The sequence below is a fragment of the Trachemys scripta genome, chromosome 3 (assembly GCF_013100865.1).
Source record: "Trachemys scripta elegans isolate TJP31775 chromosome 3, CAS_Tse_1.0, whole genome shotgun sequence".
Lineage (NCBI taxonomy): Eukaryota > Metazoa > Chordata > Testudines > Emydidae > Trachemys > Trachemys scripta.
This window is the reverse complement of record NC_048300.1, coordinates 72,828,110-72,855,286: the sequence shown is the minus strand read 5'-3', so window position 1 is coordinate 72,855,286 and position 27,177 is coordinate 72,828,110. Positions and strand designations below refer to the sequence as shown.

Sequence of the window (27,177 nt, the reverse complement as noted above, 5' to 3'; positions counted from 1 at the left end):
GAAAGCTTATGTCCAAATAAATGTTAGTCTTTAAGGTGCCACCAGACTCCTCATTGTTTTTGTGGATACAGACTAACATGACTACCCCTCTCATACTTTTCAGGATATTGTTTTTCAGCTAATTTCTTGCCATTATATTATTTTTAAGCGTTTCCTTTTACTATATGAGATGTGACATTGACAAAAATATAATTTTTGTTGATGGTTTAGGTATTTTGCTTTGATTTGGTTAAAAACAAGCAAGGTTACATTATGATCATCACACCCACACTGAAGCAGGGTACAAGTATTGAATGTCTAAGAAATAACTGAAAGCATTACAAAATGAAACAGGACTCAGACATTCAATGTGACTTTGTGTCCATAAGCAAGATCTTATATTTCCGGCATCAGGGATCTACAGACCTCTCAGATGTGACAGACTGCAAATTATGTGGCAGATGCAAGTCACCAAGGAACTAATACTTTTTTTAAAAATCAAAGTCAGCTGTATTTGTACAAAAAATTGAATTGCTCAGATGAGATTCTCAGACTACAGTAGAATCCATTTGATCAGAATACAGTTAACAAGATGTTTGTTAACTTGCATATGTGCCTGTGAACCACTGTCCAGGATTCTATTTTTGATTGATTGGAATGGGGTTTTCCTAATTACTTGCAAAATTAACACATTTGTACTGTTTTTATGGTGATGTACTACAAGATATTGTCATTCGAATTTTCCCCTCATCGGCAGTTCCTACTGCTATCATGGCTGCCAACCAGACTGACCCGAGTTTGTCTAAAAGGTTAAAATGTTAGACGTGTGAATCCCCAGCCACGTCGCTGTTATCTACTGCTAAGAGTTTTAACAATTCAGAGACCAAACTGGGAAACATAATCACCAAAGGGAAATCATTCTGTCTCAGTGGCTCACCAATGTTAAAACGTCAGCACCATTGGGGAGGACAGGGAGAAATGCCAGAAAAAAATACACCTTACCTGGGGCTTTAACAGGCAACATGCCAAAAGTGCAGGTTTTCAAGACCCAAGTAGAAATGAGGAAGTAACAACAACAAAAACTACAGTAAAGGCTTAGGAGCTGCCTACAAATGTGGGGAAAAACAATGTCTTACTAATGTGACCATGCCATTGGAAACACAGTATGTGACTTTTAAAGGGAATTATCAGGAGAAAGAAAATCAAGATCAAAGTATCTTGATATGTTGTCGTCTTTGCAGTATACACTGATTATAGTGCAGATATCATTTTTCAGTGTCAACAAACTGATTGTTTCCACTGCCCATCCTGATTCAATTCTTGTCATGAGGTAGAAGATGATGCTCACCATCTGGAATTAAGACAAGGAGAGGATTTCAGTCTTTTTTACTGTCATGCTAATCTTTCTGGGAATGGAAGAGTGATTTCTGGTGATAAATTGAGACAAACTACTGCACTGCTTGTTCCAGGACAGTTATATTTTTCTCTGTGCATAGCTTTTGCTAATGCTCAGTGGTCGAACTTTTCTAGTGTGAGATGTTTTAGGAGGGGATTCTGCAGTAGAAAATGTGGAATACTGGGAAATCAAGGTGCTCTGTTAGTTGACAACTGTAGAATCAATTCAAACTGTAGTGTCAAACATCCACTTATTCGTCTTTTCTCCACTTAACTCTACAAGTTTCCTTCAGTGATCTGAAATGAATTTGAAGTCTGTAGAGCACAAATCTAATGTCAAAATAATCCAGACACTTTATGAAGACTGTCTGAGATGGGACGCAGAGAACATGGATCCTTATAAAACCTGAGATATGCTCCTTCTTAAGGCTGATGTGCCTCAGGGTGATTTAGATCTGGATAGGGCTTTGAAATAACAGCCCTCACACTTCAGGATATTCCTTCCCATTATGGATGTAGAGGAACTATATCAGAGATCTGATAAATAAAGAGATGAAGCAACATTATGCTAATTGAAGGCTGATTGAGACCCTGACATTGGACCATCACAACTGCAACAACTGATTTCAAAAATAGGCATGCTAACTAGTCTCCAAATGGCAGCAAGACACCTGTGAGTGTATGGTGTTCTTAGACGGTGAGAACAGCTACAGAAAGCTGAGATGGTATTCACCTAGGTAGCTACTGAAGAGTGGAAACAAAACAATCTAAGAGTACATCTACACTACAGGGGGGAGTCGATTTAAGATACGCAAATTCAGCTACGTGAATAGCGTAGCTGAATTCGGCATAACGCAGCCGACTTACCCCGTTGTGAGGACGGCGGCAAAATCGACTTCTGCGGCTTTCTGTCGGCGGCGCTTACTACCACCTCCGCTGGTGGAGTAAGAGCGCCGATTCGGGGATCGATTGTCGCGTCCCGACGGGACGCGATAAATCGATCTCCGAGAGGTTGATTTCTACCCGCCGATTCAGGCGGGTAGTATAGACCTAGCCTAAGGGCATCTTTAGGCATGACCTAAATAGGCATCTGATTTATGGTACTTCATTTCTGAGGAGACACCATAGAAAACTGTATGGTCATCCAGTCACTAGGCTATTACTAAACCACCATCCTCTGACTGCAGAGTATTTAATAAATCTGATCTTTGTATCTATGGTATCTGTAAAGCCATTGGTTCCTCCACATGATTTTACGTATTTCTAATTATACCCAATGAGTTCCTGTTAGACCATCCTCCTCCTAATTCAGTATATGTGCACTGATAAGTTCCAAACTTACCAATAAAGGAACCCAGGAATGGGGTAACTTAAATAACAAATTTTAAACTTGAGCCTGTGCTGCTTCTTGAACTTGCTTTTTCTCAGGTTGCAGTGTTAAGGACTCCTCTAACCCTGCTCTTAGCGCCTTCTGCTGCAGAGAAACATTTTATATTTCTGGATTTGTATCTAATATCTTATTTTCTGCTGACTCCCCCAGCAGCCAGAGCAGTGTGTTTCTTCTCACAATCTGTGTGCTTTATAACAGGTTTGAGTCCAGAGAGAGCTATGCACCTGTATACAGGATCCTAGAAACTGACTTTCCATTACATGGTAACATCTGAGTGCCTTATATATCCACTAGTGCCCCTGAAGCTAATTTCAAGAGTATTTGGAAGCTGGATGGACCCAAATGAATGATGTTTTGAGGGGGCAGACTTGGTTGTTAGGAGAAGGTAAGCAGGAAACAATGGAATGAAAGACATCACATCCTCTATTGGCTTAGGGCACCAAAGCACCTAGCACCGGCTCCAGCAAGCTCTTTAAGCGCCAATATTATAAAATCCCTTTAAATTATATCACAAATATTTTTAAAAAATCATTATTTTCATTTCAGAAATTTAAGCAAGAAATGATTTGCTGTCTTGGTTGTGATGAATATAGGGGACCACGGGAGTGCTTACACCATAGGAGTGAACACTCTGTTGGGGAAGCCCCATGGTTTCAGCCTTTATGTGCAAATCACTTAAGAGCCTACACATTACATTTACACCTATTGCACAGTTTTAATAAGGATGGAACCATTAATAATCAGATAATCCATGGGATTAATTGTGGCTGGGGAACAGTTTTGACTTGCTATTCCCTGTTTGCTTTCAGTTTTAAAAGTTGAAATGGTTTATGTCTTAGTTTCTTTAAAAAAAAACCCACACAAAATCATAGAATCATAGAATATCAGGGTTGGAAGGTACCTCAGGAGGCCATCTAGTCCAACCCCCTGCTCAAAGCAGGATCAATTCCCAACTAAATCATCCCAGCCAGGGCTTTGTCAAGCCTGACCTTAAAAACCTCTAAGGAAGGAGATTACACCGCCTCCCTAGGTAACCCATTTCAGTGCTTCACCACCCTCCTAGTGAAAAAGTTTTTCCTAATATCCAACCTAAAACTCCCCAACTGCAACTTGAGACCATTACTCCTTGTTCTGTCATGCAGAAAGGGGCTAGTTACTCTTTTCCACTACCAGCCTTCAAAAAAGGCAGAATAAGTAGGACTGAAAAAAGAGTTTTTTGGCACTGGAAGTTTGAGAAGCTTTGAAAGTGGGTAATTCATTCCATTTCTGTCAGTCTACTCCCACAAACAGGGGTTACAGATGTTCTGCTTAAACCAGGGATCTCGAACTCAAATCACCACACGGGCCACATAAGGACTAGTACATTGGCCCGAGGGCCGCGTCACTGACACCTTTTCATATAAAGGTACAAAAGGCCCTGCCCCCACTCCACCCCTTCCATGAGGCCCCGCCTCTTTCCGCCCCCATTCCAACCCCCTCCCCAAAGTCTCCACCCCCTCTGCCCCTATTCCAACCCCTTCCCCAAATCCCTGCCCCTGTTCTGCCTCTTCTCTGTCTCCTCCCCTGAGCGCGTGGCTCCCCGCTCCTCCCGCCTCCCTCCTGGAAAGCGCTAAGCGCCTCCAAACAGCTGTTTGGCGGTGGGAAGTGCCTGGAGGTAGGCAGAGGAGAGGGGATGCGGTGCGCTAGGGGGAAGAGGGGCGGCGGGTGAGGGGAGCTTGGCGGCCGCAGGAAATAACCCCACGGGCCGCATGTTTGAGACCCCCTGGCTTAAACCCTCATTCCCACTGTTCCACCTCAGTTCTCAAAGCTAGGCACCTAAGTGGCTTAGTTTTTCAGAGGTGCTGGGCAGCAACAATGCCTGTTAATGTCAGTGCAAGATGTGGATGCTCAACAATTTTGTAAATCAGGTCACTTGATAAGGAGCCCAACTTTAGGTATCTAAATTTAAACATTTTAGTTATAGTGCCTAGAAATGGAAAAGACTGTGTAAACATCAAGTCAATTCCCCTTTGCAGCTAAGATTGGGAGTGGAGGGATGTCACAGCAAAAGCAATGTCATGGGCTCCAGCAGAAGAACCAGAGAGTTTGCTGATAACTTATAACAGAGAGAAAGCAGAAGAGAGACAACCGTCTTTACAGCGGAGGATGATGGTGCTTCAGTTTTACACACACATTCATGAGACATTGAGGTCAGCATTGTTTGTGCAAGAAGATTATAACCCCCTTCATATGAAAAGATCATAGATCTGTGAGGCTAAGTTTTACTGAATGACCAGCAGAATAATGATACCAAGGGACAGCTTTGAGTCCATGGCCTTCATTGCCAGCCTAGGCTAGTGTGGCTTTTGGCATTATTTTAAATTGACAGAGCCGGTCCTGAATATGAGCCTATTTTCTTCCAGGGCTGTTTCTGTGATGAGTCAGAATTAGAGTTAGAGTTCCGGAAATAATATGGAAAAAATCCACCCATTGTCTTTTATTCATGATCAATAGTGCTAAAGCCTAGTTCAATAGGCTTCTAATAAAGGGAATGGTTGCTTAACTGGCATATCAGGCTGCCATGGAGGTGTGCCAGTGAAGCACATTTTACTACATAAATATTAATATGAAGTGTTTTAGTTCAGAGATACTGTGGCAATAGCATAGTATAAAATGCCTAGAGAGGTTATTATACAAAGAGCTCTAGAATGTAGATAATTATCTCTTTAAAAAAAAAAAAACCTCCCCAAAAAATTGTAGTAAATATTAAAGACCGTTATGTAATATTTCCCTTATAAAATGTTGAATGAGTTAAAATATATGAATTTGGTTAATGTTACTGACCTCAAAATTCACATATCGTAATCAATGACGCAAAGTTTACTGAAGTTATTCCAAAATAGTTTATTTTTCATTCCCCTACCCCACTGCATCTTCTTTTGAAATGTAATATATTGGTAGTCTGATAATTGGAAAACCTTCTTGTTTAAGTTTTTATATGCATGTTAGCATATGATTATGGCTGATTGGGTTTTCCAGACAACATTTCTGTAATATAGATTGTACATAATCAAACAAGAACAAAGAAAATCAATAGCACTTTAAAAATGTTTCAGATGGAAACAAATTATAAGACGTTACTTGCTGCTTTTGAAGTCATCAGCCATATTTCATGTTAAAGGCCATTATTTGCACATTATCCAATTCTGCAAATGTATGTGAAATAACCTTCAAAGAAATTGATATGAATACAACAATTACTATAGCAGATTTTACAGTGATATTTGACTTCTAGCTTGAATACAGAAGGTAATAATTGATACAGTGTCTGTAGCAATTATCCTTCATGGAACTTAGAAAGAATTCAGTGTTACTATTAAGCAGTTGTAAATTTTCAACTGGTTATTGGTGTTTGTGACTTTTTGTGTGGCCCTGCAGAGATGAGTTGGTGGGTAGTGATAGTTTTGTAGCAAAATGTTCCTAATATAATTCTAAACTTGCTCATTTAGTGCCTGATGCACAGCCCGCTAAAGCCAGTGTTAAGACTCCCACTGACTTCTGTGGGCTGTGAATTGGGCCCTTATGTAATAAGGGCCTCATCCTGTGAGTTGAGAGCCCCAATTCCCATGGAAGGCAGAGTGTGGTTACACTGCAGCTAGGAAATGCAATTCCCATGTGGGTAGATATGAAAAAGTGAGGATAACAAGTGGAAAGTTATTTTTAAGAGTTGATGATAAAGTAAAAAGAGAGGTTTGAAAACCATTAACCTGATTTTTATTTTTATATATATATATATATACCGGTATATATAAAATGTTGAAAAGCAAGCAGTAAAAAGAGTAGTGAAACAGGTCCAGAATGGCTGACTTCTGAGCACAGTGGAATAGAATTTGAGTTTTTATTTGACTGTAGCTGGAAAGGTTTGGTGGGGGGATTGGAATGTTACAGGTAACTCAATTCCATGAGATTAAATTAGAATGGAAAACTTTAAGTGTTTACAAAGTGGACCTCTTTTACATTTGAGCCCTCACTCTCTGTGCCTCAGTTCTCTCACTGTGCAGTTTGTCACAGGTGCATTGTAAGGACAAATTAGTTTTGTGTGGTGCTCTAATACTATGGTGAAATAGACCATATTAATTATCTAGGAAGCTATTGAGAAACCATAGTAAGGAGAGTGGTAATGAAATTTATACATACTTATGTTTTTTTGATGTTGGAAGTTTGACTGAATGTGTGTTTTTAATATATGCCATGGACCAGGGTGATGACATGTTTTTACTTAAATTATTTTTATACTTCCAAGTAAGAAAACAAGGTGTCATTTGCTCAACTTTGAGTTTCTTAGCGTAGGGTAATACTTTAAAATGCAAGCAATATTTTGATGCATAGATTCCAAGGCAGAAGGGACAACTCTGATCATCTACTCTGACCTCCAGTATAACATAGGCCATAGAACTTTCCCAAAATAATTTCTAGAGCAGGTCTTTTACAAAACATCCAATCTTGATTTAAAAATTGCCAGTGATGGGGGATCTACCATGTCTTTTGCTAAATTGCTTTTAGTTTATTTAAAAAAAATCCTGGAGGGTAATGAAATGTGTATTTGTTATAAAACAGAGTAGGATTGCTCTAAGCTTTGGGATAATAAGTAACATTTAATTAGCTCTTAATGAGTATTGTGTATTACAGATACACTAACATTTTTTTCATAGAGGGAATGATACTTAAGGAAAATTAATTTGCAGACATCTAATTTTTATATTTAAGGGTTTATTTTTTTAAAAAAGTCCCTGAATTTTCAGTGAACACAGTCTTTTAATGCAAAAAGTATATGGTGTAAAATAGATTTACAATACTCAGTAAAATATTCCTGAAACTAAATTACACAACTAATATACAGTATGAAGAAAAGAGCAGGAACAAAGGAAAAAAGAGATGTTGGATACAAGAAGGGAAGGTGTAGGAGTATGAGTAGAAGTACGTTGATTAACATAAGAAAAGTCCCCACATGCAATCAAATTCTTCTTTCTTAGCTTGTAATTTAGGCATTACTATTTCATACAAAATTGTTTCAGTTAATTTTGTGAGCCATTTTTATGCTAGCCTGTGAATGATTTTTTTCCAATGTCAACTTTTTGCAATCATAAAAGCTTATATTATCTATATTAGATATCTTTTAGATAAGGTTAGTAGCAGTAGACTGTGATAAAGCATACAAGTCCTTTATATGCCAAGAAATGCTTTCTCAGCCTTGACGATCACTGTTTCATCACTAAAGGGAATGCACTCTGACCTGGACAGTGGAACAGAGAAAGGTTCAGGCTACTAGAAGTGCCCTAAGAAATGAAGGGTGTTATCCACAAAGCAACTTGGGTGCCCTATTCTGGAGTTTAGATGCCTAACTTCCCCTCTTCAGCACCACTACAATACACAAATCTCCCACATGGCAGCAACCTGACCTCCTAGGTGCCTAAACTCACTTGGCACCTAACTTTCCACTGTAAAAGTACCTTAGGCACCTATGTGTTAGGCCTTGGGGTATGTGCATTGCTGTCCCACTCTAGGTGTCTCCTGCCTAAGCCCCAGAGCAATTCACAAACTGAAGAAAGACTGGCATTCAGCTGCCTAAGTCACATGCGGGGCCCAGTCTGGGAGGCAGCCTCTCAGCACTACTCCCAGATTGGGTCCAGTTCAAAATTTAGCTGGAGATGGAGGTTGTGATGGTGCCTGCCTTATAACTTTCAGCCCAGTGGTTTGCCAACCTCTGGACTACAGAGTCATTCTCACACACTCCTTCTGTCTCTCTCTGGCCAGATAAATTATTTGAGTATTTATACACAGTGGAACAGTCATGAGGCCAGAGAGTGATGCATAGCAATGCCTAAGCCCTTTGTGGATTCCACCCGAACTGCTGCTCCCTGGGAAAATCGGAGACTGACAACTAAATTCCCTGGTCCATGAGAGTGAGTGGGTGGAATAAAATGAAAGCAGCTGGATTACTTCCTGAATCTGATACAATTAAGGAAAGGTGAGCCTCGTTATCTAATCAGGAGTTTATAAAAAGGACTGGTGCCTTCTCAGAGTAGGAAATAAAATACATCCAGAGTAAAATGGGATGTGGATATAAACATGCTTAGTTTTTAAAAACCGTGTTCATAGAATCCTAGGACTGGAAGGGACCTTGAGAGGTCATCTAATCCAGGCCCCTGCACTCATGGTGCTGCATATATCTAGTCACATAATTATAAATATATGTGGCTTGTTCACCTTCTGTTTATATTAATCATTCCCTGGCAACACAAAGGTTGAGGTTATCAGAGTTGTATGGGCCACTGCCACTGTATTTCAGCTGAACAGCAATACAGAAGTAACACGTTCAGTGCAGGTCTACACTACCGCTTAAGTTGATCTAACTTACGTCCCCCAGGGGTGTGAAAAAGCCCCCCAACCCTGAAGCGACGCAAGTTTTGTGCTGTCCTGACTGGCGCTATGTCACGCTTCTCGCCGAGGTGGAGTAGTTATGCTGACAGGAGAGCTCTTTCTCATTGGCATAGCGCTTCTGGTGAAAATGCACTACAGTGGCACAGCTGCATCGGTGCAGCAGCGTTGGTGTTATGCTGTAGTATAGATGCCTTCAGACAGGATGTTGTCTCCCGGTGACAGATTCTCATTATTTGGGAAAGTTCATAGGATGGTTCAGGGCTTTACATATAGGCTCTTATTCCCCAATTTATGGGATCAGGATCATGGACACAAACTGGAAATGACAGGTATTTGATGACTTCTACTCTGGCCATTTTAATTTAGTATAGATTGATAATATATATATTTATTTTGCAATGGGACATCACCAACATGTGTCTAGAAGTTTCTAGTTGAGTCAGATTCTCACTATCGTAGTCCTGAATCTCTTATGCCAAGCCTACTACATGTTTGCAAATGTTCCTGAATGGTTTTTTAAAATAGAAATAGAGAAGATGTGTTGGTCTGCCATTTAAATGCATATTTGTAATATTTGTAAAGCTTCTTAGAGTATTAAGGAGTTAGTTAATTACATCCTGTATCGATTATATTTACCCAAATGGTATCTATATGGAATACACAAGCCCAAAACTCAAGTGTTTTTTCTCTTTCCTGTACTATTCTTAATTAACCAACTAGAGTAGGTTGAAAAATAGGAATTTTTCCCCATGCATGTTTTGTGAAAAATATGTTCCTGCTTTTCACTGAAAAATTGAGTTTCCCAATCTCTCAATTAATAATTATCTGTTAATTAATAAATGTTTTACTTATTTTAATTATTCATATAGCCACGTCTAGAGAGCCCAGTCAGCATTGGAGCCTCCTTATGCTAGGTGCTGGACAAACACAGTGTGAAAGCAGAGTCCCTGTGCTGAGGGCATTACAGTGTTACGAAGACAGTTGGAAGTTCCTCCTAGTAATCATAGTAGAAGTGGATCTGAAGGGAGGGATTCGAAAGAAGATAGTGGCTTTATAAGATAGTTTGGGGTGAGTGCCTAGCACAGTGGGGTCTTGCCCCATGACTAGATCTCCTAGGTGCTACGGAAATGCTAATAAATAATGTTCCATAAGTAAAAGGTCGCTTAGAAGAAAGCACAACAGTGCTTATGAGAAAAGCAAACCCGAGTGGAGTGAGGCACGGATTTCAGAAAGGCCAGAGAGAAAGAGGTTGCAGTAGTCAAGACAGTAGATAAGAAACCTAATTTGTGTGTAGGGTATTTTTATGAGCAAATATGTTTAAAGGAAGAAAACACCAGCATAACCATAAGCAGTAAATAAAGTAGCCACTATTTGTGAAGATGTGCAAAGCAATAACACTCCGAAACCTGCAAAACTGCATTTAGACTTGTATCTGCCTATCTTGTCGATTGCTATTGATCTGTTTTATCTATCCAGCTTGGGATATTAAAGATTGTATCATAGTGCATGCACACTAGGGAGGAAAGGTAAGGTATGTAGGTTTGGTTGCCACCATCTTTGCTGATATATTGAGTATTGAACCAAGGACCTCTAGAGCTAAATGTATGAGTCTCTACAGCATGAGTCACATCCTCTGTGGATCAGGAACAGAGGGGGATGCATAACACACACTGACTCAGTGGGATACACGGGCAACCTTGGCTTTGTTGTTTCCTGATTGTTGAGTGTTTAACTTTGCAACCTTAATGTTTCAGTGTAGCTCTGTTTGTGTGGAATACTGTACAATATATAAACCTTTTTTAAGATAAAATAGATCTGTGTATACACCACCTGTTTTAGGAATCATGTAATAATCACTCCGTTTCCTGTGTTTATGCTTTCCAAGTAGATCCGTTCGGATTCAATGAGACATTAAGAGTGAAACGGGGAAGCGATTTTATAGCAACTTTTGGCTGGTGGCAATCACATCATTAATGTAAACTTGTATTCTTTCTTCAATTAGAATGTTCCACCGGATCTCTCCATTTGTACTTTTGTGCTGGAACAATCCTTGTCAGTGCGAGCTCTTCAGGAAATGCTGGCTAACACTGAAGAGAAAGCAGAAGGGGTAAGTATCCAATCTAGACTTTTTTGATCAACTGGGGATATCTACCATTCCTTCCACAGTACTAACATGATGACTGGTGTAGCTTTAGTCTCATTCTCCAGTACAGAAAGGGCCTCATCCCGAGGAATGCTGAGCACTTGCAACTTCCATTGAAGTCAATGAGTTGTGGGAGTCCAGCACCTCTTAAGATGAGGCCCTAAATTAGTGAGCTGACTGTAGGATTTGAGGAATTATGATTAAAGGTCGCTGAGGGCACATGCATTCTTACTATCACTATAACAAAATAATCACAGTTTAGAAACATAATTAAATCATGCCTTAAGAAGAATTAAGGCCCCTATCCAAATGCAGGGCTGTGTTACTGTAGAGCATCCTAGTGGCATATAAACACCACTGTATCAAATCAAAATACTCGGTAATATTAAAATGCAGAATCAGGCATGTTTAGTTCTTTTTAAAAGATGACACTATTCTATGTTGCTTGAGCAAAAATGTCCACTAGTTCAGATTTAAAATTGAAGATGTCATATTAATCAGAGGTGTTAGATGAATATGGAAATTAGGCATCCTTGCATACATGAGTGATGAGGGAAATAGAGTAGCAACTCTGAGTAGCAAATAACTATCTACAAATAAATAATAGTAGTATGATTAATGTTGTGTATACGGTGTAGTTCAGTTAGCTTACAGTCACGTAGCTTAGGATTGCACACATCCTTTGCATGGACCATATCCTGAAAACAGCTTGTAATTGAGGAAGAGTGACAAGGGAAGAGTGGCTGTGGTACAGGAGTAACATACAGAGACAAAACAGAGGAAGGGATTAATAGCAAATCCGTCACTCAAGAAAGCTGGCAGGAGAGAAACAGACCCCCTCAAAGCTCTGAGAATGCCTGAGAGAAAGCAAGCTCCAAACTAATATGCTGTAGTCGGTCCCAGAAAATGTCAGGCAGCTTAGCTCTTAGAGCCGAAGAGGAGAAACAGAGCAGCCGCGGGAGGGGAAGTGCCCGGCCGGTATTTTCCTGGACATGTTCGGCTTTTTGGCAATTCCCCCCGGATGGGGGGGTTTGATTACCAAAAAGCCGGACATGTCCGGGAAAAAACGGACGTATGGTAACCCTAAACAAAGACTGTGAATGGCTAGCCAACTACAAAAGCAGTTTCTCCTCCCTTGGTGTTCAGACCTCAACTGCTAGAAGAGCACCTCACCCTCCCTGATTGAACTAACCTCGTTATCTCCAGACTGATTCTTGCCTGCATATTTATACCTGCCTCTGGAAATTTCCATTACATGTGTCTGACGAAGTGGGCATTCACCAACGAAAGCTTATGCTCCAATACATCTGTTAGTCTATAAGGTGCCACAGGACTCTTTGTTGCTTTTAACAATATTTTGTATTCCTGTGACTTCTCATTCTGCCCCCAGTAAGGATAGGTCTGGGCCAACAATAGCAGGAGTACCATTGGGGTGAATCCAAGAGGGATCCAGAGCTGCAGCACATGGCGGAAGGGAGCATGTGCATGTTGTACCACGCTGAGGAAAAAATAAGATTCGCTTCTCTATTCTGGTTTCAGAAGGGCCACAACAGAACACTAGAAGGGATTGTTTTTAATTCCAGTATTAAACATTTTTCTTTTGATCTTAATCTTAGTATTTTTACAGTGTTTTGTTCTATTGGCAAACTTTCAGTCTAGCCATAATTTTTTTTAGTTATAAGTGGCAATCACAGGGCAAGCTGGCCTTTTGAAGGCGCACTTGTGATTAGTTTATCTCTCAGTCCAGAGGTACATTATGAGAACATATGATTAGGAATCAGGCCTGATGAGCAATAGAAGGTAAGCCTATGATCAATCAGTGGGAGTTCGAGTCTTCTGGGAAGAGGGAAGGTTACTGGCAACTCTCCAGAGTGCCTAGGCAGAGCATCTGAGGCCTTGGCTACACTGGCGCTGTACAGCGCTGCAACCTGCTGCGCTCAGGGGTGTGAAAACGCACCCCCCCCGAGTGCAGCGCTGTAAAGCGCCAGTGTAATCAGCGCCTGCAGTGCTGCACGTTAGCTCGCAGTGCTGCAAGCTATTCCCCTCGGAGAGGTGGAGTACTTGCAGCGCTGCGAGAGAGCTCTCGCAGCGCTGGCAGTGCGACTACACTCGCGCTTCACAGCGCTGCTGTGGCAGCGCAGTGAATTCTCAAGTGTAGCCAAGGCCTCAGAGACACTCACAAAGAATGGGAAGGCTTGTGCAGGAGATTCAGGGTCACTATACCAGTGAGTTGGAAAGGCTTGGTTGGAGCTGATTGCCATGAGGGGCATCCATACAAAAATGGAAGCTTAAAAAATACCAGGCAGCAGTGCTTGGGTGTTGGGAAGGAACTACTGAGCCCAGCAAGGGCCTAAAAGACTGTCGAGTCTGGGAAAGATGAGTTTGATCTGAGATGACACTGATCTATTTTAATAAACCAGAACCTCAAGAAGGGAATATACTTGAATGAAATGCAAGTCTATGTGCCATCACTGGGGACCCTAAAAAGGAGAGAGGGCCTGACTGAAACTGGATTAGGCAAGGTTTTGCTATGGTGACACATGTCATATTGCAGTTGGTTATGAAATGTAGTTAGCATTTCAGTGTCCCCACTTCTGATACGGGTAAGAAAAACATCAGCAATACATCATCTTCAAAAAAAGGGCCTGATTCTGGTTTCCTTACACATGAAAAATGCCATGGACTTTAGCTGCAGATTTGAGTGAGCAAAGAATTCCAGATCAGGTTTAAGGCTTGTCCAGCTATTGTAAGAAGTCCATTATCCTTATTGAGAATTGTGTACCTTAGGCAGAGATCTCTGTGTGGGATTTACACAAAGTAAGGCTGAAATCAGATCTTGCTGTCCAGAAATAAAGCTGCTTGAGCTGGGTGCCCATCCAACATCTGCTGTTCTGTGGCTGCCCAGCTCAGAAGGCAGTGCAGAAGGGTAGCAATACCATGACCCCCACCCTTGTGACCCCCTTGCAACTCCCTTTTGGGTCAGGACCCCCAATTTGAGAAACGCTGGTCTCCCCTGTGAAATCTATATAGTATAGGATAAAAGCATACAAGATCAGATTCCATTGTTGGGGGTGGGGACCCGATTTCATGGTCTGTGATACATTTTTCATGGTCGTGAATTTGGTAGGGCCCTAGTAATGATGCTGGTATCCCATGGATCACTAGGCATGGATTTTGCTTGGCTTCTGCAGAGGTGCATTATGATGCTGCTTGTGCGGTCTTCACCGCCATCCAGGAGACTGATACATTGGGATCAGAGCAGAATCTATCTTAATCTCCAAGCAGAACTTAAGCCTGATTGTAAATCAGCGCTATATATCTGTTAATAATTATTATAACACTAAAAAAAAAAAGCCACTAATTTTCTTTTCAGTAAATCTCTGAAAACCAAGAGCAATAACTGTAAAATAAATGCATGTGACACTTCCTGATACATTAGCTGGAGCGTATTCAATGTCCATATATACTCTACATAACTTTCAGCCTCTAGATGCTTGAATGCTATGGGATAGGTCCTTATTTAAGAAGCTTAATTTCTGGTTTTAGTAGCTGTTTGTAGAAGCTGCAAGTTTCAACTTTTAGTGGCTGCCATGCTTTCTTTAAGCATTACAAGAAGAGATATTTTTATGTTTACATATAAAACACTAATCTTCCAGAGTGTTGCCAGAATTTAATTGTAATAACTCCATTTCCTTATATTTGGGAAAGGGAAGTGTTGTCAGTTCTAGAGATAATTTGTTACTTATTTGTTATTTGAAAATTTCACTAGGAAATTTAGTAACGAAGATCACTTGACAGGAAACTTTAAATTAAATTCTACAACATTTTATTGTGTGTTTAACTATAACAAATATATCCCTAGAGCCATGTAATCGAGGACAATGAGAAACTGAGATAAAAATATTTATGTGTAATGAAGACTGGGCAGTTATGGCAATCTATCAAATGTACTTCAAGTTCACTCTCATTATGTCTCATTCAGAAGATACTAAGCAGATACTGTGTGGGCTCCTGAGTATTTGTATAAGGTCATCTTAATATACCATGACAGGGATTTTGCAGAATCATTCTAACTTATCTCATCGTTAGCCAATGATCTTGTACAAACTATATACATACATACATGTGTGTGTGCATGTGTATATATATGTGAATATGTACACTACTTGCTCTCTACAAGTGGCACCCAAGCCCCCCAAAGCCATCCTACATTTACACTAGTAACTGTGAATCTCTAATAAAGTAAAAAAACTGAAATATAAGGCAGGAGTGCTGGTCATGAGGAAATCCACCCCAAAGCCAACTAGCCCCAGCATAAAGAATATACATGGATCTGTCCTGTTCCCTCTCCATGATTACAGCATCTGCCAGATCTCAACCAATGCAGCTGATCTGACTCAGAAGTCACTTGCAAACCCAAACCTGACCACATCCTGCTGTGGAGGATTCTCTTCAATTTTTCTGATAAGAATAGCAAATCCATGACAGACTTTCTTGCCCACACACACACACTCCTCCTACCCTCCCTCCCAGGTTGTCAGAACTAGGTCCTGTTCAGGAGCTGGGGATACCAGAGGTGTTGAAATAACCCCGCTTCAGAGCAGGGACTCTCCCATTCTGTTTGCACTCTACATATCTTAGGATAATAGGATTCTGATTGGTGCCTCAGTCTAGACACTACTGTTTTACCAAAACAAGAAAAAGTGACCAGGGCCAGTGCTCCTCCTTGCAGGCCAAAGTGAGAAGAGAATGCATCGTGTTGTTGTGACAGACACAGCTAATGTTGCTATCAAAGAAAATACTCCTGTCCTGAATCACTTTTATGAATATCTGTGATGGACAGACATCACCTGTATAGTACATACTGATCTTTCTCTCACACACATTCACATAAAAAGATACTCGCAAGTTGTAAGTCAGTTACACTGTGTATACTTTGGTTACACTTGTTTTGGGGGGCATTTAACATATAACTCTAAGGTACTAGGTTGGCAGGCCTCATTTAGGTGAATCTTAAATACAGAGGAGTAGAAGAAATATAGGACAAAAGAGAGCAAATGACTTGAATCATGGTATAATTGGGTTTGTTTCAGGGAACACAATGCAAAGGACAAATGTAACTTAATTCAGCCACAAGAGAAGCAGATTTTTATTCTAGCCAGCATAAAGGCTATGTTTCTGCTCATGTTCACTTATGGTAAAGTATCTTTTGTTGCCAAGTTAATTTAATTTTGTGTATCACTTTTTGTTCATCAGATATTTATTTGATCTTTTTTTAAAATAATAAATACATTGCAGTACAATGAAAGATGAAACTAGCTGCTTGTCAAATAAATTTGTCAATAGCCAGTGTCTTGTTCTGAAAGCAAAAAAAAAAAAAAAAAAAAAATCCTTTTAAAAATGAATCATACTTTAAAAAGCATGTTTCAAACAAAGATCTCCAAATTCCTTACCATGAATAAAGTCTAACATCTATGTGATGCAGATTCCCCTCCCCCCACTTTTACATTTGGGGAAACTGAAGCCCCATTGATTCCTACTAGCACTAGATGGTTAACATTAATGTGCTAAAGAACAAGATGAAAAGTTAAGTAGCAAAATTTGCAGATGATAGAGTTTGTCATGACTAGAAAAGATTATGAAGAACTGAAGAAGGCCCTAACTAGCTTACGCAGTTGGGCAACGCTGTGTCAGATGAAATCCAATGTAGATTAGGTTGACAAGGATGATTAGAGTCATGGAAAAAGTTCTACACAAAGAGGACTATATAGAGTAAAAACGACACTATTAAGAGGACATGTGATTATTATAGTAGGGGCAGGTACCACCATCTATTAAGGTTACCCAACACTTCACATTATTAGACCCTGTTTGCAGCTGCTTATAACTTTGCTAAACTTTAACTGGTTAGGTTGAAATTTTCCATAGGGGGAATCTGCCTCAGGCTGAATTCTGTTTTTGAAAATGTCAGCCATTTCTGAGAACAAGGCTAGAGAATAATGTGTTTTCCACATAAAAAAATTCTTGTGGGCTTGTTATTTAAAAAACTCTATCGCCCCTGTGCATTGGAGCGGGGACTTGAAACTTGGTGGGTGTGGCCTTTCTTTTCACTGCCTGGGACTGAGTAGGACTTTCCATGCAACTGCATCTTTGGCTTGATGATGAACAGGTCAGGTCCACATCTTGGTTCCGGAACTGAGAACAGGGAGACTCTCTCCTATACTCTGATCCTTTGCTGGGCCCAGACGACATGGCGGAGGAAGCTGCCTGATTCAAATGAAAAGAGGACAAAAGCTGGACCTGTGGGAGATGTGAATGGAGCACATTGGGACAGGAAGGCTGCAGAGTGAAGGGGAGAGCAGGAACGGGCACTGGAGGCTGGCAGGACAGTGGGAAACTGGAACTAGTAGTTGGGATGGAGGGAGTCTGAGACTGGCTGGCAAGGAAACTGGGAGCCAGGCAGGAGACGAGGACTGGCTCGCCAAGAAAACCTGGACTGAGAACAAGTGGAGTGGGGGGAGGAAGGTTAGGAGGGAGGAGAGGCAGATTTGATGAGAAAGCAGGTGTGGGGAAAGAACTGAGATTGACTGGACAAAGAGACTGGAACAAGGAGCTGGGTGGGGCAGACACAGATTGGGTGAGGAGCTCTGCAAAGGAGATTGGAACTGGAGAATGTGGGTAAGGGGTATTGACTGGACACTTGGCGGGAGGAGGGAGAGAAAGACAAATTGGTTGAAAAACTGGGATTAGCTGGGTAAGGAGACTGAGGACAAGAAGCTGGAAGATTGGAGGTGAACTAAAATGGCTGAGCAAGAGACTAGCAGGGAGACTGGGATTGGGAAGGGGAAGCTGCAAGGGTGAGACTGGGACCAGGACGAGTGAACTGAGAAATGGAAACTGGGACTGGCGAGGTGAGGAGAATGGGACTGGGCCAAGGAGCCCGTGACTGGGACAAGACAGAACTGGGACAGGGACATATTGGAGGGGATAGGCCAGAATTGGATCACACTTGGGTGGAAGGAGCAAGAGTCTGTGTCCATGAGAGAGCGCTCTTCTCCAGAGCTTGCATTTGCCTGACTGGAGACTTGTAGAGGTGCTGAGCTCACAGCTGCTACTGAAGTCAGTGGGAGCTGTGCTTTGAACATATAAAGTGCTAAATAATGCTGAATACTCTGAAAAATCAGGTTGTCAGTGTCTGAAATTGGGCACCCAAAATTAGTAGAAACTTTTGACCTTAATCTCTCTGGCCTGGATCCACAAAGGGACTTAGCTGCTGTGATGCAGAGCATTGCAATACTTAACTTTTAGGCATCTGGAAAATCACTGGAACAACACTGCAATCCTACAAAGCCTGAGTTGAGCCCCTAGGCTCCCTACAATGACTGCGGGGAGAGAGGCGCCTTAGAAGGTGATCCACAAAAGCCAGCACACTAGGCAGAAAGGCGCTTAAGCTAGCCAATGGGAGATGCTGAAAACCAGAAGGGTGTGTCCTAAATCCTGCCCTTCTCATCGGAGACAGGCACGTAAGTGTGGGGTGCAAGGAGGTGCCTTTCTCTGCTTGAAATCCAGTAACCGGGAACCCCTCTCCTGGAGGAGGATGGCTTAGGCACCTAAGATGAGGAGAATGAGTTAGATGCCACCTTCACAACACACACACAATAACTGGAAGAAGAGGAGGAAGTAGTGGTGATCATTTTACCCACCTTATGACTCTTAGCCCAGTGGTTTGTGCACTCGCCTGGGATGTGGGGGACTCATGTTCCAATGCCCCCTCTGTCTACAATAATTTCATCAGTCGTCTCCCACCTCTCAGAAGAGTGCTTGAACTACTGATCTATAGGGTATTTTGATGTGGGGATCTCTCTCTCTCTCTCTCTCTCCTATTAAAGCTGTTCCACTATGGCTAAATAATGAAAGAGTAATTTTGGAACAGGGGGCTGGACCTGGGTCTCCTGTTTCCCCACATGAGTGCACTAAGTACCAGGCTATAGTGCACGGGTGGCCAAACTTACTGACCCTCAGAGCCGCATATGACAGTCTTCATAAATTCAAGAGCTGGGGCGTTGCTCCTGTTGAAGCCCTGAGGCCCGGCAGGTGCACCCTGTGGGGCTGAAGCCCCAAGACCCCTTCCCCACTGGGCAGAAGCCAATGATGACATTGTGGGGCACATGGGGTCATGTGTCCGCTCCATATTTTTGCCAGGGTTTGCTGGCCCCGCTTGGTCACATGGTGCTGCTGGGCCCCCTCCTTGCATGGCAGGTGCTGGAGCTGGCAAGCTAGGAGCTGTGGCCATAGGTAGAGACAGCTGGGATCTGCAGGGAGTGCCACTGCTTTTGCTGCTGCCTCTGCCCATGGACCAAAAGCAACGGCTCCTCCCTTCAGCTCCCGGGTGTTTGCCACTGCTTCTCCACACAAAGCTAACACCTGGGAGTTTCAGGGAGAGGCTGCTGAGGGTAAGAGGGGGCATTGTGGGGGGGGCTTTTAAATTGTGCTCCCCCACTCTCAGCAGGCACCAGTCGTCTCTGGAAGAAGCCCTTTGCCCTGTTGCAGGGTAGAAGCCCTGAGTTCCCCCCTATAGGCACTGACTCCCCCTCTACCCGGGGGGGGTACTTGACCCTCCCCTCATCCCATGCCTGCCCCCACTCCATCCCTTCCTCCACGCCCCCACCCCTGCTCTGCCTCTTCCCGCCCCTGCTCTGCCCCCAGCCCTGCCTCCATTCCACCCCTTCCCCCCCAAGGCCACAATCCTACCCTGCCTCTTTCCATTCCTGCCCGGCCTGCTCCCCTGAGCATGCCCCGTCCCTGCGCCTCTCCCTCCCTCTCAGCACCTACTGCATACAGCTGTTCCGCAGCATGCAGGGGGTGCTAGGAGGGAGGGGGAGGAATTGATCAGCATTGCTGCGGGTGGGAGGCGCTGGGGGTGGGTGTGGGGAGCTTGGTTCCTGGTGGATGCTAAGCACCCACTATTTTTTTTTCTGGAGCACCCATGGAGTCGTTGCCTATGCTCCTCCCCTCCAGTCTGGTAAGCGGAGAATGGCCGGGGAGGGGCATGGGTGTGTTTGTGAGGGGCTCCGTGAGTCACATTTTAACTGTAAAAGGGCTGCATGTGGCTCATCAGCTGCAGCTTGGCCACCCCTGCTATAGAGGCTTTTTTTTCTCCCTCTCTGGCTCAATGACTCTTTAGACACCTAAGTACCTGTGTGAATTTGGGCTTTTGGGCCTCAGTTCCCCATCTGTACAGCTGGGAGACTACAAGCCCCTTGTCATACAGGGGTGTTGTAAAAATAAATTTCATTAATATTTTGAATCACTCTGATAATATAGTAATGAATACCATAGAAAAGCCTATGAGGAAATTCATGTCTTCAGAGCAGGGGTTTGAATAGTTATAGCAAATAAGACATGGAGTCATAAATTAAACAACAAGGAGAAAACAAAATATTGAGTAGCTTGCTCACTAAGCCATCTTGTGCACTGAATGTGGAAGGGTGCTGTGGAAAATATGGTGTATGCTCATGTAATTTAAAAAGTACCATAATGCATATGTGCAAGTGAATCAAATTAAGGTTGTACAGGCAACTTTAATTCTGGCATTTCCTAACTTTTGACTTTACAACCTTAATGTTCTTTTAATGTATTTTTACTGTATAATAGGAATTGTGCATATCATTCCTATAATACATAAAAATACATTAAAAGAACTCCATGATAGGAAACAAAAAGAGCTTGTAAGGGACCTAATGCAGGTTGCTCCACCTGAAGACAAGCTGTGGGGTGGGGGTGGGGCTAGGCTATGTTGGTATAGGCATGTCCAGCAGAGATCAGAGTTTTCTATTGGTAGGATTGCTCTTGCAATGATTGTGAATGGAGCTGCCCGACAGGGAGACCAAACGCTCAGTCTGTGGACCAGATATTGGCAGATCTTGGAGAGAGCAATCTGCATGACAGCCCGGCATATGATCATGAGTTTCGGAAGAAGGCTATAAAAATTGCTGATCTTGAACAGGGAAGTGGCAAGAAAGAAGATGAGAACTTAGTAGATAGCTAAATGTTGTTCTTAGAATATGAAAACAAAATATTTATAAGCTTAAGGGAAAATGTTTGACAATAATGTAAGTAAATATGCAGTTAAAATATAAACTGATCAGTTGTATGTGAACTTAGTATAATTTTGTGATGCCTGCAGCTATAGGCTGTTCACTTTACAAAGAATTACTTCACACTAACTTTGTGCAAGGAACTCATGCATTCTGTCCAGGACTTGTAATTGAATTAGTTTAGCTTACCCCCCTATTGGTTGCGGCCCACCAGAGGATGCCCAACTAGCTATATAAGAATTCTGCGAGTGCCAGCCAACATCCGCTCAACGCAGCAGCTGCCTGGGACCTCGTCCATTAGTTGTTGTGTGGTATTCTTGGAATACAGCCTGTTGCTGTCACAGCTGCACTGGAGTCTGCTGTGTGTGTGTGTGTGTGACAAAGGGTCTGGTATGGTGAACAGAAGGGAGGAGAATCTGGGAAGGAATGAAGTCCATCCCTGCACAGCTTGTAGGGTCTGACAGTATCTGAAAGACCTGCAAAAATTCCAGGCACTTGTCACTGAGCAGCTCTGAAGTGTTATTAAAAGCTTAAAGATGGAAGACATGCTGCAATCGCACACACAGACTTGTAATATAAACAGCAGATATGCAGCTTCCACTTGCAACATGAAATTTGAAGCCATACTAACTTCACCTTTGATTAAATCTACAATATCTTAAATGAAATGACAGGACCAATGAGAACATATGTTATACCCTGCTTAACAATGGTTTGTGTGGTCAGAGAGCGCTCTTTGATGTGTGGCTATTCTTTAATACTCAATTTTTTATTTGTTTGGGACATCCTAGAGAGCTATCCACTTTCATTTGACCCAATAATAAGAATAAACACACAAACCTGCAAGATGGGAGTGGATGTTTAAATGCTTTAATCTTATTCTGTTGACACTTCCCTATTCCAAACCTAAGGATAGATAGGAAGTAGGGCAGGATGAAGGATAATATTTTTAATTTTCACAACTAGAATGACTTTCTAATTCTTTTTTAATTTAATTGGCTAAATATGTGTGTGTGGAGAGAGATAGGGTTGCCAATTCTGGTTGGATGTATTCCTGGAAGCTTCAGCACATGGAAATCTTTAATTAAAGATTAATTTTTAATTCCTGGAGACTCCAGGGCAATCCTGGAGGGTTGGCAACGCTTTAAGAGTGTGTGGGGGAGGGTATATTTTTTGGAGGGAGAAAGAAGGGTTTAAAATCTATATGCGAACCTTTTAAAATGATTCTGATAAGAAAACCCAAAACAACCATCTTAGAAGCATTGCATGGTAGGATGTGGTGGATATTTTAGGACCCTGCAAAATTTGGCCTTTGGAGTGCCTCAAATATAGTAATAGCAGTCCCACTATAGGCTTAGTGGTAAGAATTTTCCTCTTTGCTGATGTTGATACAAAATTTCCATTGATGTTACTACCAACAGTGGGTACAATTAAAAAGTTTTTATTCTTTGAATACGGGTATTCTCTGAATGTATAATGGGAATAACAAATGTAGCCCTCCCTGAGGCGTGGTTTAAGCCTCCTCCCTTCTCTCTCCTGGAAGCTTGGTATCACCAATATTAGGAACAGCTTCTCCCTTCTCCTCTCATGGGTTGGATCCTGTGTTCTTTTTTGGCTCCTGATGCCTCCACCTAAGATGACTCCTCGCTGTGCCATAAAGAGGGTGTTGTCCCTAGAGAAAATAAATACAACTAGCTGGCAAGGAGCATAAAGTCCAGTACACAAGGGATAAATAAAATACGTAAACAAAAGCCAAAAAACAAAGGAATGAAAATGGTGTCCTTGCTTTATCTTCACCTTTGGGTGGGGCAGGGTCCTCTCCTGGCTTGCTGGCTCCCTAATCTGGAGTCCTGTGTGGGTCTCGGCTGGCTCTCAGTAGCCAATGCCAGGTCAGATCTTTCTCTGCTGGATGCTGGTCGCTGCAGGGCAGGACCTGCCCGATCCGTGCCGCTAGATCTCATGGCAGTGCAAGAACTCCCTTTGGTGGGAGTTCAGCAATGACTTGCTGAGCTGTGCTGTTGCTCTCATCTTCCGGACTCAACACTGAAACTAAATCTGTCGTCTCTCTAAGTCAGGCTGTCCCCGTGCTGGGGAACAGTAAAGTCCTGTCATTGGGCCAGTGGACTGCTTGTCCAGATCACCCCAAGGAGAAACCTCACGGTTGGCCCATTGTAGTTGTAGTTTTTTGGTAGGGCCCCCTAGAGGCTCAGTCTGGCACTTCAGGAGTTTGCAAACAGGGCTGGCTCCAGGGTTTTGGGCCCCCGAAGCAGCCCAAAAAAAAAAAAAAAGCCACTATCCTGATCACGATCTGTGGCGGCAATTCGGCGGGAGGTCCTTCGCGCCGAGCAGGAGTGAGGGACCATCCGCCGAATTGCCGCTGAATAGCTGGACGTGCGACCCCTCTCCGGAGTGGCCGCCCCAAGCACCTGCTTGCCAGGCTGGTGCCTGGAGCTGACCCTGCTTGCAAATTCCAAGTGAGGGTTACAAACACCTTTTAAATGGCTGCGGTACTGTATTCTAGCGAGGAAAATTAATTCTCCCCTGTACATAGTACTCTGTATTTCTTTAGCACCTTTCTTGGTGTTATCTCTATCCTACAAATGAGGAAAGTGAGGGACAGATGGGTTAAGGAACATGTCCAAGGCCACAAGATTTTTGTCAGAGTCATGAATAGAACTCAGCTTTCCTGTCTCCCGCTTCTGTGCTTCAGCAGCCAGAATGGCCTTTCTCCTGATTAAGACCTTTGTCCTGCGATTGGATTTTTGTGGACAGACCATTATACTTGTGCAGAGCCTCATTGAAGTCACTGGGGCTGTGCTTGGGCCCACTCACACAGATCTGATTGCAGGGAGCCTAAAACCCACAGCATTATGTTAATAGCTCAATTTATTTCTAAGGATGGACAAATCAGTCAGGCCAAAATAAGAATTGACCTCAACCTTCTCCCAAAACTCCAAACTGAAACTTTTTAGAGGCTAGAAAAGTCTGGACACTGTCCCTAAATTATTTTGGTTGCTTTTAGGTCCTTATCAGAACTAAGTTTTTTAGGTTGCCCATCACTGCTTTTTGATTCACACCAGTTCACGAATGTTCTGTTGGAGCACTGTTTCCAAGTCTGGTGGTGCGAGCACAGAGAGGGCAGCACCTGGGAACCGGCTGGAGGGCAGGAGGAGTAAGGAGGAAGATAGCTTCCTGGCCCAAGTGCCACTTTGCTTCCCTTTGCAAACATGCTCCCACAGCTGCAGGTAAGATGACAGCCAGTCATAGGAGCAACTCATATATTAGGAGCTAGGGTACATCTACACTAGAGATGCTTCAGTGGTTTCTTCCACCAGTGTAGTAAATCCATCTCTCTGAGAGGCGTTAGATAGGTTGACGGAAGAATTCTACACTGAGGCTTAGGTTAGCTTAACTATGTTGCACAGGGCATAAAAATTTTCACAGCCCTCAGCAATGTCATTAGGTCAAATTAACTTTGTATTGTAGACCAGCCCTTGGAGGCTCATGCGACAGGACGCTGGCCTATGCTTTCTGTTCTTCCAGCAGAGCTGAGTTCAAATGGGACCCAACCGCATGAAAGCTACCACTCTGCGCAGTATATTGTGGGGGAACAGAGAAAGGGAATTACAAGAGAAAAGGAAGTCAAATAAAGCGTAATTCTTTTTGTAAAGGAAGTTCAATAAACAAAAAAGGACCGAACAGTACAAGAGAGAGAGAAAATGGACAGGAAAAAAGAGGTGGTGATACCATAACCGTGCAAGAGGATGTTGTGAGGAGACAAGGGAGTAATCTATCTGCCAACCTACCACAAGTGAATGAGTTGTCTAAGTAGAAAAGACTGTTGGTTGCCCAGATCTATTTTTAGTGCTTGCTAAATCCTAGCAATATTTCATATTGCCGAGTAAGTTTGTCTACTTTACTCATAAGGGCCCAATCTTGCAATGTCTTGAATGCTCTAACTCTCATTGAAATCAGCATCTTCCAAATTCAGGCCTTAAAAAAAACAAAGTTCAGAAAATAATGAGTTGCTGATCTTTTCATTTCTATTATTATTATGGTTGTATTTCATGTTCAGCTCTTAATGTGATGAGTCTGCCCAGGGGTTCTCAGGATAAATTTTTTGGTAGCCTCAGAATACCGCCACCAACTCTTTCTGGTGGCCGTTCACACACTTTTTCCCTAAAATACTTAATTAGCTTTAGGAAAACCAAATAAATATGCACATATACATGCCCAAATCATTTTAATTATTTATTGCTAGCTAGTAAGTCTATTATGTAAAGTACTATCAACAAACATACAAGTATCACTTTTCATAGCAGCCTTACTCAGCCCTGGCAACAAATTAAGCCTTGGATGGAGGAAGCAGTGGGGGGCTAGAGCCTGAAGCCCTTCTGCCATAACCCACAGCTTCACGGCCAGGGGACAGGACCCAGGGACGGTGGCCAAAGCCTGGGGAGGAAGTGGGGAAAGGCTCTGGCAGCTCTCTCCTGCCAGAACCTTTCACTGTCTTGGGTATCTACAGCCTGCTTTTCACTGCGGCATGTAGCTGTATGTACCCTACATGCTGCCACCACCAGTGGCGACAAGGGGTGTGTGTGTGTGTGTGTGTGTGTGTGTGTGTACTTGTCTGTAGCTCAAGCCCCTACTCCTTGCCATCCAGACTACAGTGCACAGCACACACATATTGTGGAGTTTGTGTGGGGAAATGTACACACAAGAAACTCTCTGTGCCTGTCAGGCCCCCTGTTTACCACTGTTGTCTGAAACCCCAGTGATTTTTCACACGTTGTTAGATTTAAACCAAATCTTCTTTATAAAAATTATCCTCTAACAGAAGACTCTTTTTTGCACAATAGGTAAAGTTGCATTCTGGCACCTAGACTCTTCAGGACACTTACCCACTGGAGGTGAAGGGGGAGCAGTATTCACAATCTAAAGATAATCACTTTCCAGTTGATACAATTTCTCTTCATCAGTGAGGCAGAAGAAATTTCTGTTGTCACATACTGGAGTACTTAGGAAAGCATTAGGGGTCTCTCTTTCTAGCAACAGATCTCCTGTGTAATGTATCATTTTTAAATCTGCCACAAACCACTTTGAGATGGTTTTGTACTTAACAAAGGGTTTAGAGGTTTTAGATTTAACACGGGATGCAAACCTCCTGAGGATTTGGAGGCTGCAAACATTAACCAATGCTTTATGCAATAGGAACAATTTCCCAAATGCCTTATCTTCTGTCTTTTTACCGTATTTAAAGGAGTTTTGGATTCATGACCAACTGACATAGCTGTAAAAGTGGGTTTTTATGAGTTGAACTTGTGGCCCTTTTGCCTCCCAATTCAGAACAGATTTTACGATTCCATCTGCTTAATAGTACTGGTTTCTTCCTGGTTTATTGGATTTCTCCAATTTCTTGACAAGCTTAGAGGTCAAATTCAGAGGTGATATGTAAGATGGTGCAAGTTAGGTATAAAAGAGTCTAAAGGTAGGTAATTTACTTGCTGAGGAGCCAGGAATTGGCCTAAATTCAGAATGGTGGTGGTCTACTTTAGTCCACAAAATTGTACACCTCTTATTAGATGCTTTTCTTGCTACTTCCTTCCTCTGGGCCATTCGTCTGAGAGTTACACCAATTTAGACTCCTGTACACTGTCTCACTGGACAAATTCAGAGGGGATATGGTAAGGGTGAGTAAATTACACTTTAGTAAATGGATAAGGTTTAAGGGAGGTTAAAATGGTGTATCTCTG

General features: G+C 42.4%; 1 protein-coding gene across 10 annotated transcripts in view; it reads left to right on the top strand.

The window, feature by feature from the left end:
- The window catches only part of RYR2 (ryanodine receptor 2), a 690,844-nt gene that overhangs the window by 214,115 nt on the left and 449,552 nt on the right, over positions 1 to 27,177 (top strand). For all 10 annotated transcript variants that reach the window (XM_034765046.1, XM_034765042.1, XM_034765040.1 and 7 more), the window contains one exon: positions 11,187 to 11,291. In XM_034765046.1, the coding sequence (XP_034620937.1) occupies positions 11,187 to 11,291 (105 nt within the window). The remainder of the gene's footprint in view (positions 1 to 11,186; positions 11,292 to 27,177) is intronic.